Raw genomic sequence first — 12,500 nt, forward strand, 5'->3', positions numbered from 1 at the left:
GACAGACACACACACGCGCATGCGCACACACACAGACAGGATATTGCCATCTTTGTGGGGACATTTTGTCCCCATACCGTAGGGTTTACCCTTCCCACACACACTCACGTGCGCGCGCGCACACACATATACACACACGCACACACAGTAAGTCCCTGTAGAAACACACGAGTGTCTGTGATGTTACTCACCCTGTGTAGCGATGTAGTGGTTGGGTCGGTGATAGCCCTGAAACAGAGAGAGATCACACATGAAAAACATGAGCATCAAACAATCACACACGAGAACTCGACCTGCTGACACTGAAAGTCACGAAAAAACACTTCCAGACAGAAAACTGAAAGTTTATAGCTTCACTCACAATTCAAAATAATAAATGATTCAAAACAATTAACACTGTTTATTATGGGATAGAACAAACTACACTGGATGGACAAAGCACCGTGAGTCACTTGACATGTAAAAGCGACGTGTTCATACAGGACTGTGTTTAATAGTGAGGATTAGAGGCTGGAAAATAGTCAAGAATCCTTAACTATCATTATTAGTGAATACATCAGACCTTCTAAAACACATCTGACCTCTCATATTCTCCTCAACACTAATATCACACACACGACAGGTCATACAAACAAAGATCTGATTGTAGAAAGAAAGCACAGAAGTGAAAAGACATTTGACTGATTTCACAAGAATTCTAAACTCTTTCACAAGGTGTTTTTTTATATGAATTTATACAAAATGAATCATACAAAAATAAAAGTTCGAAGATGATATTTGGACTGATCCGCACAGAATTGCGATTTTCGCCGTTGTTCAAAAGTTATGACATCGCAAACTTTTCAAGGTTGACCCAATAATGGATCTGAGGCCGTACCTCGGCCATTCTTCGATCTGTCGGCACGAAACTTTGTACGCTTCATCGACACCTCGGACTGGGGGTCCGTGCCAATTTTGGGAGCAGCGCCACCTATGGGTCGCGAGTTGAAAAATGGCTATTTTTGCTGGTAAATTTGTATATGTTTGTCAGAAAATCGTGATCTCAAAGTCTACGGGTTCCTCGGGTCATTCCAGATCGTTTGATTCTGTCACGATTGGATGAACGGCCTGTCCGCCATTTTGAATTTTGTCATAAATCGTAATATCTTTTGAACTGTATGATATATCTGCACCAAATTTGGTACGCGCCATTGAATAACAGTCCCTGACGTACACGTGAAGCGCAAGACAGCGCCACCTAGCGTTCATGAGATTGCTTATAATTCTTGAACGCTTTGTCTGAAATTCGTTTTCCGACATTATTTCTCCTAGTCCGTGCCGATTCCATCGATGCTTCGTTTGTCATTTTCTAACATTCGGTTCATAACTTAAGGTAAAGCATGTGAAAAACGTTTCTGTTGCTGCTCATTTGACAAAAGTGGTCTATTTTTTTCAAAGCTCTGCTCATATGATCTTTGTACCGAGCCGCACAGAAATGACCAAACTGATTTTTTTATTTCTTATTCAAAGTTGACCGTGCCTTTGACATTGTATCTTTCTCATATTAAACTATTCTGACCGTATGTAACGTGTTGTGCATTTCTATACAAAATGATATTCTTGCTTTCATTGTCATTACTGACATCTGTTTCTCCTGTACACTGTATTTCTGTTACTTGTGCTCTACTGTGTCATTTAAGCCCCTTCAGGTATTGGCCTATATCGATGCTTGAAGCTCTGAAAGCTGTCCTCGGCAGGCAGTGACTACGTCAACTGAGTTGCTCAAATTAATATAAAAAGCGCACGCCTCAAGACCGCAAGGTAGCGGGTTCAAATCCTGAGAGGCACATGTGTTGCTTGAACATGTAAAGTGTACGTTATGATTTCATTCTCGGTTGTTCTTTAAACATATCCATTTTTCACGTACATATTGTTCTTGTGGCTTTGCGCTGTCATAGCTGCAACTTTGGTTATTGTTACATATCGCTACTTACACCTCCGCGCTGTGCTTGTGGCGCCTTCGGGGGCTTGGCCCTCATCGCTGCTTGCAGCTATATTTCTCAATGGGATTGTCGTGTCTCGTCGCGCCACATCCAGTGTGGACAAAATTTGAAATCATAATGGGTTCTAATGCATTCTATTGTCTTTTATCGTGTCGTGTCACGCCGCGTCCGGTGTAGAAAGGTGTAAAGCTAAGCACCCCATCACTGAACTTCACGGTCATGTGACAGCTGACTGAGCACAATGAGAAATAAATGAGCGCTCACTGGCATGATTTCTGCTAATAAATACGAGTCAGTAAGATTTTTATTGCAAAAACACACGCACAAGGACCCATCTAAAACAAACTGAGAAGACATAAACACAAAGCCGTACAGCAAGCAAACAAAGATAAATGTTATGAAACATTTGGCAGCAGATGAGACTTTATTGTCTGGAGAAATGTTGAAAAGGTTTTTGGAGACGACAAAAATGGTCTGTTCCTTTAGTCATCAGTACTTCAGTAATAAAATCATTCAACATGCAGATCCTCTCTGTACTTACAATAAACTCTGGACACTTGACATAAAACACAATAAACTCACACAGACAACGGGAGACAGAGCTGTAAATAATTCACAGACGCTCTACATTATACATCAGCATTTATAAAAGCACCTTAAACTCAACTAATAACCAGAAGTGACAAATCAAGCTATTTAAAATACACGAGAGAGAGAGAGAGAAAATTGGGCTGATCACGGTGAAAGACTTTTCCTTGCGGTGTTTTTAGGTGGCTAAATAGCACAATTTGTTATTATTACTGCCTTCCTTTATTTACTGCCAAATAGGCCTAAATAATCTCTTTTTTGGTGATTATTCTGTAGTATATATCGTTGCCTTTTCCAAATGACAAAGATGTCGATTTTAAAACAAACTTTTTTATTTATATTTTTTATTGGTAAATGCAGAACAACAAAGTGGAATGAGGCCCAACGAGATTAAGCTAAATATAAAATATCATATGAAAACAAATAAAAGCAAATTGTTCAGGTTTGTTCGGTGCAAATTTACACAGCCTAAATAAAAATATAAGGGAACGCTGCGAAGTAAAAATTGCCAGTATTTTTGCAACATCGCCGAACTGCAATACAAAAGGCACGGTATCATAATTTTCCAGCAATATGATGTGCAAAAATGTGAGTTTAAATATAAGTTTATCGGTTCTTTTAAAACAAAGTTTGCGAAAAGTTTTTTAGCGTTTAGATTTTGTAACCATTTCGGATATTGCATAATAAAGCATATTGCACATAATGCATTAAAAACCATAAACAAACACTTAGGTGGGTATATGATCATCGTGTTTAAGTTGTTTACAATGATTTGTTGAGAAAAACAAGCACATAAAAGTTTGGAATTAGTCTGTTAACGGTGTCTGCACAGAAACTCGTGGGATTTCCAGACGTTTTAATTCTATTTCTCCTGAGCAATCTTAGTTGATACTGAACCCCATCAAATCTCCTGAGCTGTGAAAGAGAAACATCTGAGCGAGAACACGGTCAAATATGCAGGAATGAATGCAGGAGCTGTTTTTTAAGGGATCATGACGGAGAAGACGGTGAAACTTCATGAAGTCACGTCAGTTCTTGTCATGTGCATGTAACAGCTGATCTGAGTACAGTGACTTTACAGCAGGTCACTTCAAGAGCATCAAACCCTGCCCAGCATGAGTTCAGCTCTCTTTCTGTCCTGCATCTCTTTACTGGAGCTGACATCACTTCCTCTATAATTTACACTGCTGGAGTCCAGCAAGAGTCTCACACAGAGAGAGAGAGAGAGTGTGTGTGTGTGTGTGTGTGTGTGGTTTGATCTGCGCGTGCCGTACCCGTGACCTTTGTGAGGAGAAGGTCATGGGTGCTTCTGTACTCACATCAACATAATTAGCATTAATGTAATCAGAGTTCTGCTCTCCGTCCAGATTCTGCAGTCTTACACGTGAGTGATCATCTACAGAGAGAGAGAGAGAGGTTGTCTGTCATGTGTGTGTGTTGTATCATGTATATAAACTCTTCAGCGTGTCAGTTATCAGATGTGTTGTGCTGATGAGTCTTGTGTACAACATCACAATACACACATGCAATGATGTTTCCATAGCGATTCTTCATCCGATTCTCATCCTTCTTGGCCGAGTCCCATGGAGCAGACTGACCCTCGAAAAAACTCTGAGACAAAGAGAGAGAGAGAGACAGAAATGTGTGTTAGGATCATTATTAAAGGATCAGCATCTGATGTCAAACGAATCCTGACCTTCTTCCGTCAAAGTCTTCATACAGAATCATTCGATAAACACAATGAGTTCAAGAACAAGAATCACGGTCAAAATAACTAATGAGATGAACGAGGACACTGTTATCCTGAATACGTGAGCACAGCTTGATGCTTTGGCTTCTTTTGGAAATATTTTAAATATTGGAAGAAAAAAAAACAGAGTCACCGCATTCTGTGCGAAACAGTCCTCTTCATTATGACTTCACAAGTCTAAAGGGCCGGGTATACTTGACGTTCTGCAGCCGATTAAAGTGTTTTCCGCGCATGCGCTGTTCTACGTGTTCCTTCCGCGCTGTCTCCAAAATTGGTCTGCATGTGGACGAGGTGTGCGGACGACCGCAAACCCCCTGATGACAAAAATGACGCCATGCAGGGGCGCACGGACGTGGACGGCCACACCATACTCTGGGCTTTACACAATCACACGTGTGCTGATATTCACTACAACAGCACCTTTACACAACATATAATCTCAAGTAACTGCACCTTCATGTTTCTTGATGATGTGTAGATTTTGTTTTGGCTGGAAACGAGACCATTTTTTTGTGCAGTTTTGTGAAAACTACAGTATATCTGAGACACAAGAGCGAGTGAATGTGTTTTATTCCATAATCGGTCCTATTTCTCATTCTCAGTTGAATGGTTCCAGCGCCTCACTTGTGTCTCTGTTGGAATTCAACATGCCGTTTCATCCGCTTTTGATGCTTAAATACTCTAAACTAAAGCTCAAACGTCTCTGCATCACAAATTACAGTAAGCGTAATATTGAACATTTCTTCAGATCCACGAGAATAAACCAAACAACACAATGACAACAAATAATTCGCTGAGTAGTTCTGCCTTATTTTCAAGTAAAAAACAGATTTTCCTCATAAACTGCATCTCTCGAATATTGTTGTCATTTATCTTGCGCCACAAACACAGACAGATTTTTTCTTTTGCCCCTAACGGGACTAATCGTCAAATCTACTCAGTCCTGAAGAACAGCCGAACTACATCGTTCCAGAAAACACATCTAATGACACACAAACTTCTTACTCAAATCAAATCTTTTTCTGCCTCAAAGTAAAAATATCTCTGATTCCAAAAGAGACGTGCTGTGAATTCTCAAACAGAGGAAAGCATGTCATTCAAACACCTATTGATGTACAGGAGATTTTCACATGAACCCAGAGGTGACATTTGAGCAGAGAATGAGACGTTCACTTTGACCACGAGACTCCTCAGAGACTCACGCACACACGCACACACCCACACACACACACGCACACGCACACACACACACACACACACACACACACGCACACGCACACGCACACGCACACCCACGCACGCACGCACACACACACACACGCACGCACAAACGCACACACACACGCACACGCACGCGCACACACACATTCACACTCACGCACACACACGCACTCACACACACACACACACACACACACACACACACACTCACACTCACACTCACACTCACACTCACACTCACTCACACTCACTCGCACTGCGCACGCACGCCCGCACGCACGCACGCACGCACGCACGCTCGCACTCGCCACGCACGCACGCCACGCACGCACGCACGCTCGCTCTGCACGCACGCACGCACGCACGCACACGACACACACACACTCCACACTCACACTCACACGCACACACACTCGCACGCCGCACGCACACACACACACACCACACGCACACGCACACGCACACAGCACACGCACACGCACACGCACACGCACACACACTCGCACGCACACGCACACACACACACACTCACACACACACACACACAACACCACACACACACAACACACACACACACTCACACACAACACACACACACACACACACACACTCACACTCACACTCACACAACGCACGCACGCACGCACGCACGCACGGCACGCACACACACACACACACACACACTCACACTCACACACACACACACTCACACACACGCACACACACACACTCACACACACGCACGCAACCACACATATGCACACCCACACGCAAACACAAATACACAGTTAGGGCTGCCAACTTACTGATGATAAACACTACAGAAACAGCTGTATAACACATGTCACGCCAGTAGTTAGTGACGTCACTTTGTAACACACATCTTCTTTCACAGAACATGTGATATGCATGTACACGACATCACTGTTTTCACAAATCTGCACTAGCGCAAAGGCTTGCGTCTGTCAAAGAATGAATGAATGCATGCAAAAGGCATAAATAGTTTTCAGTGTTTAGTTGACGAAGACAGATGAATTGACTGCTGCTGTACATGATACTGAATGTTCCGGCTGTCATGTGAAAGTTTCTCTTTAATTCTGGAGTGTTGGCAACCCTACACAATCACAAACACGTGCATGCGTGCACTGTCAAATGCTTTCTGAAGAAATGGCATTCTCCAAATAGGACCGCTGTCCATGTTTCTCTGGCCTAGCGTCTGTCAGCACAAGCTCAAGGCTATTTGACATGTGAAGTGAATGAAGTGTGATCTTACCTCATTTATCTTCTCCACAGATAACGCACAGAACCGTGAGAGAAGAGGTCAGAAAGAGATACAGTGTGTAAGTGAAGAAACTACTTCAGCATCATCCACTGACACAAACAAAACACGGCAGAAATCAACCTGAACACAAATCAGATAAGGTTTGGAGACCAGACGAGACGAGTCAGGAGGAAGCAAGAGGAGACAAAGTGAGAAGAAAAGAGCAAATAAGGGAGAGATAACGAGACGAGAGGGGAGGAACCAAGATGAAAGAGGAGAGAAGGTGACGGGTAAAGACAAGAGAGTACAAAGGAGAAACGAGCAGATCAGATGAGATGACAAGTGGAGACGAGGAGAGAGAAAATGAGACAAGACAGCAGAAGATGAAAGGAGAGGAAAGATGGTGAAAGGAAAGGAGTGCAAAAGAGCAAATGAGATGAGATGAGAAAAGAGGAAATGAGACAGGAGATAAAAGGTAGGGAAAAGAACGGAGCGTTAAGAAGAAAAGATGAGATGAGAAGATGAGACGTGAGAGGAAAGGAGTGCAAAGGAGAAAAGAGCAGAACAGAAGAGATGTGATGTGGGGATAAGAGAAAAGGAGACAGAAGGAGATGAGAGATGGTGAAAGGAAAGGAGCAGATGAGATGATATTTTGCATACGGTGTGATGTGCTATGCTGTGTGATAATTGCGTGCGGTATGACGTGCTATGCCGTATGCACTATGATGTGCTGTATACGTTATGATATGCTGTGTACGGTACGGTACGGTGCGATGTGCTGTGTGCGGTATGATATGGTATTGTGTATACGGTGTGTTATGCCATGTTGCGTGGTATGCGCTGTATAATATGCCCGTGGTGTGTGCGGCATGTTGATGCATGGTGTGCGCGGTATGATATGCTGTGGTGTATACGGCATGGTATGATATGAGATAAGGATGTATGATATATGATGTGCTATACATATACAGTATATACACTATATGATATGGCATCTGTATGCTTTGTACGGTATTATATGTACGATATATTATGATATATAGCATGGTGTATACAATTTAAGATATGATATATATGACACGATATATGATATGTGCGACGTATCATATATATACTGTATATAAATGAAGAGTTTGGTTCCAAAATGAGATCACTCCGTTTTTAAATATTTTCAACAATCATGTTTTTTATTGCGCATTCCAGTGAATATCAATCAAACTGCAGTTGGTTTGTTTTGATTTAAGCCGTAATAACTCAAAAAAATACAGCTAACTAACACAATATATATAAAACATGATTTTTGAATTTTTTTTAAAACAGACCGATCTCATTTTGGAACCAAACTCTTCACATATGCACACGGTATATAATATGATGTGAGATATATGATATATGCCGAGATGGACGATATATGATTTGAGATGGGAGGAGAGTAAGTGATGAGGTGTAAACTCATTCACATGAACACGTGTGCCGCAGCCACTGCATTCACACATCACAAACAAGAACTACATCAACTGTGTGTGAAAAACCCCAAGGGATGATGGGATAGATGATTACCTCATACTCTTCTTTAAAGCCGTAACCCTCGGCACATTTCATCTGAGTGATGTGTTGAAGCAGATCGGCCACGCGGATGGCTGGATGAAGCTGACCCGTCTGGTACGGCACGTCCACGGCGTCCCGCTTGCGCAGCGAGTGTGTGTGTGTGTGTGTGTGTGACTGCACCAGACTGCTGGTGTCGCTCGTCAAAGTCTGAGTCTCATCTAAAAAAACACAAAACACGGTAAAGACACACATCCACGTCAACACCGAACACCTTCTGTCACCATGACGATCAAAAACACTGACACACACACACACACACATCCGTTTACAGTGATCTCATCAGCTGCTCAAATCTGAACAATCATTACGTTTGTCAAATTGAAAACTACACTGAGACACCGAACAATTCAGATGAAAATGATTGTTCTAAAACCACATGCTGATCAATATCCACTCGTGTTCACACGTCTACGGTTAAGAAACGAAACGTTACATTTCTTCACGTCATAATATACCTGTATCTCTGATTCACGCATGTTTGAGGATGATGCAAAAATACTGAAGTCAAGATACATCTGGTTTTTGAGAAGCAAAAGTCTTGTTTAAAAAACAAACAAATAATCAAATAAAAAACAAAAGGGCCAACAGGGTAACCCCATTTAAAGAGAAAACAACATGATTAAAATTGGTTTTGTTTTAAGGACAACATATTTTTCTTCGGAAGTAAATGTATCTTGTTTGAATATTTATATATTTGTGCTGGAGTACAAACATATCATTTGCAGTACGTATATATATATTGTTGAAAACAAAAACACAACAAAAACATTGACTTGTGTTCATGACATGTGAAAATAAGAAAAGAAGAGCAAACAGGTTTCTAACGATTTCCTTGATAAAGATCATTGAAACGGGTCTTTTAAATCCTGTGTATAAGAATGGATCACTGTAAAAGGAAAAGGTGCTTCACACACGTGATGAAAATGATGGAATGATGACACAGCGCCGGAGGAGAGGATGAGCGGATCAAGCATCAACCCTTTCACACGTCATCCGTCCTGCGTCACTTCCGTTTAATTCTGCCTGCGTCTGCTTTACTCTCCCGTTTACCCCGCACGTCAAATCTGCCACACAAGGTTTGAAATTCATTTTCTCATGGCGGTATGATTGACGGGTGCGTAATGATTGGACGAGGGATTGTGACGTCACAATGACTGATGTTCAAAGCCACAGAAATCGCCAACGAAAGCAAACGAACGTGACGGCAACATAAAACAATGCCATGATGATGCACACGTGTGGGGGGGGGGGGGTCATGTATAGCGTGTGATGCTGTAACGTCAAAGACACATGTGGGGGCGGGGTTTGGCAGCCAATGAGCCTCTACGTGAAACACAGAATCCCGTCAAGGTGACGAACTTACCAGTAATGGGGACTTTATAAGCAGATAGATTACAGGTTAAACGTGAGAATAGAGAGACGGCGAGGAGACGCCAGCGAGAAAGAAAAGAGAAAGAGAGGAGAACAGGGTATAAGCAACAATAACAGGCAGAGCTCTGATCAGCAGTCTGAGGGTGTACGGGGGTCTGTCGCGGGATTCAAATCACAATGAAGGACGGAAATAAAAATGAATTTCAAAGAAAAGAAATGCAAATGCAAAGAAACCAGACGTGAGCGGCGGTGCTCGACTGCGGAGAAATAATCATAATAATAACGCTGCATGTGACAAGTTAGGACGGTGAAATGTGTAAGCTTTTTAAAAATGACTTTTATTATGACAGCTGGTCCAACGTGAACATGAACAGATCGTGTGACCGCACCGCCAAACGCTAACCATACATGGAACTCGCGCTTATAATTCATCCTGATGACGTTTCTTTCTTCTTCAGAACACGACAGAAGATATTTTGAAGAACGCTGATCATCAAACAGCACTGAACGGAAAACATTTCTCCAAATATCTTCTGTTGCGTTCCACTGAAGAAAGAGTCACGTACAGACTTACAACCACATGAGGAGACTACATGATGACTGAATTTATATGTTTGTGTGAATGAATAAAGTGATAGAGGACACAGTCGAGAAGCGCGTCTGTGGCTGATTCACTGCTGTATAATCTGCCATTCTTGTGTGTTTTATTGTGTAACGTAAAGCTGTTCCTGCTCCAGCGTGAGCGATCTCTTACACGAGATGTTAGTCATTCATATTTAATACGCCGCTCAGAGGTCTTAGTTTTATATTTCAATTAAAGTGTGTAATGGGGCTCGGGGTGCGAGGGCCGGCTGCGTTCAGTGCCGAGAAAATAAGAGCAAACCGGCTTATGATTCTGTTTTATCATGAAATAGACGAGGAAATGAAAAGCTGCTATAGGCAGAAGAAACATCAGAGAGACGCTGGTACTGAGATCAACTCCAATAAACACGATCATTTCATTCTCTTTCCCTTAAAAAACAAAAACATTCCACGCTAGAAAACCTTTTCAAAGCTGCAATCTATAATAGTTTCAAAACATTTATGTTCATTTAAATCAAATCAAATATAGATCTTAAAGTGAGTAAAATTAGTTAAAAAACTAAAATCCGAAATTCTGCCTAAGGCCCGATTGACATTTCGCGTCTTTTGCGGGCGCAAGTTCGTTATTTTAAATGTAGACGCGCGGCAGAGGCACGCGCAAATAGGGAGCGCCGCATCGAGATGGAAATAGTTCAACTTTTCGGAGTGCCGCACATGCACCGCGGGTCATTTGAAGAGAGAAAACGGAGCGGCTCGCGTTTTCTGCACAGTTTTAGACGCGAAATGTGAATCGCCCCATTGGGCCGTGTTTAGACTTGACTTCTTTTTTGAAGCTGCTAGCGTCTGGTTTACATTGTAATCCTATGGAGTAAACCTCGTTTTCAAAAAACGTCCTAAGCGCTTTATTACACGCCAGCGCCGGCAACTTTTTCTGCAGCTCAGAGAGTCTTTTGAGGTCGAAAAAAGTTAAACTTTTAAGGTTAAGCTAACCAATGACAGAGACATGCGAGGAACGTGATTTGTCAAGAAGGCTCAAGTTCGAAAAAATAAAAAGGTGGCCGCAACGCCCGTTGGAGGATAGTTTTGTATCAATGTAAGTTTAATTTTCACTTTCAACAACTTCTGATTGAATTTCTTAGCGAGAAATGAGTATTATAGTTTTTAAATATGTGATTAGTTATTGCAAAGACGCTCTCTGTTTATAATTGAAATAGACTTCCATAACGCTGCCTGTGTTTCTCTGGGCTGCCTTTGTGCACAGACACTGCCTCCGAAGTCATGGCGTTCGGCTGCTATTTGTAACCAAACGCTGCCAGCGGGGTTTTTTTTACTAAAAAAGCGCCTTTGGCAACTTTTTCTTGTCAAAAAAGAAGTCAAGTGTGAACACGGCCTTAGCAATAATGTTTAAGTTTATTACCGACAATAAATAAAAAATAAAATAAATAATAACTAAAATGATAAAAAACATTTTTTAAAATAATAAATAAAAATATGATTGAACCCTGTATATAATATAAATAAAATATAAAATGACAAAAAACTAATAACAAAACCGCTAAGAATTCAAGTACAATAAATATGAAAATGCCAAAAGAAAACCGTTTTGGCGGCTGATTGTTTATTAAGTTACGGATGGCAGATTTAAGGTTGTAAAAGGATTGTTCATAAAGGAAGTGTTCACAGAAGTCAGCTGTCCCTCTCTGTCCTGTCTCGTTTAACATCAGATCATATTATTTCTTAAATAATGAAGCGTGTCATTTCTGTGCCGTCGCTGAGTCTGTTTCTGTTAACTACAGCAGGACTACAGAATCTATCCCACAATCCTCTCCCCACAGCAGTCCATGCATATGAGACGTCAGACAGGATGTGACATCACACGCACGACACGCCTGTGTGGATGGGATGGAGTGAAGGCGGCCTCGGCCTGCCCCCCCGCACACAGGTGGTGTGATGAGATAGAAAAAACACAACCAACCGAAATCAAATCGATGAAGACCAAACATTTTCTCTGATGAGACTGACGCTCTGTTCCAAAAACTAGTGAGCCGTCGATGAAGACAGCGTCTGATGACACGCTGTGTGTTTTTCTTAGGAGTGCGTCATTGTTAGTCTACTGAACACGAGGACTGTATGTGTG

General features: G+C 41.8%; 1 protein-coding gene across 1 annotated transcript in view; it reads right to left on the reverse strand.

Annotated features, from left to right (window-relative positions):
• The window catches only part of si:ch1073-391i24.1 (receptor-type tyrosine-protein phosphatase mu), a 72,543-nt gene that overhangs the window by 38,220 nt on the left and 21,823 nt on the right, over positions 1-12,500 (reverse strand). Inside the window, exons 8-12 of the mRNA XM_057333425.1 lie at positions 9,774-9,785; positions 8,363-8,568; positions 4,094-4,181; positions 3,890-3,966; positions 192-228 (exon numbers count right to left, since the gene is read on the reverse strand). Coding sequence (XP_057189408.1) covers positions 192-228; positions 3,890-3,966; positions 4,094-4,181; positions 8,363-8,568; positions 9,774-9,785 — 420 coding nt within the window. The remainder of the gene's footprint in view (positions 1-191; positions 229-3,889; positions 3,967-4,093; positions 4,182-8,362; positions 8,569-9,773; positions 9,786-12,500) is intronic.

Source organism: Triplophysa rosa, linkage group LG5 (assembly GCF_024868665.1).
Source record: "Triplophysa rosa linkage group LG5, Trosa_1v2, whole genome shotgun sequence".
Taxonomy (NCBI): Eukaryota; Metazoa; Chordata; class Actinopteri; order Cypriniformes; family Nemacheilidae; genus Triplophysa; species Triplophysa rosa.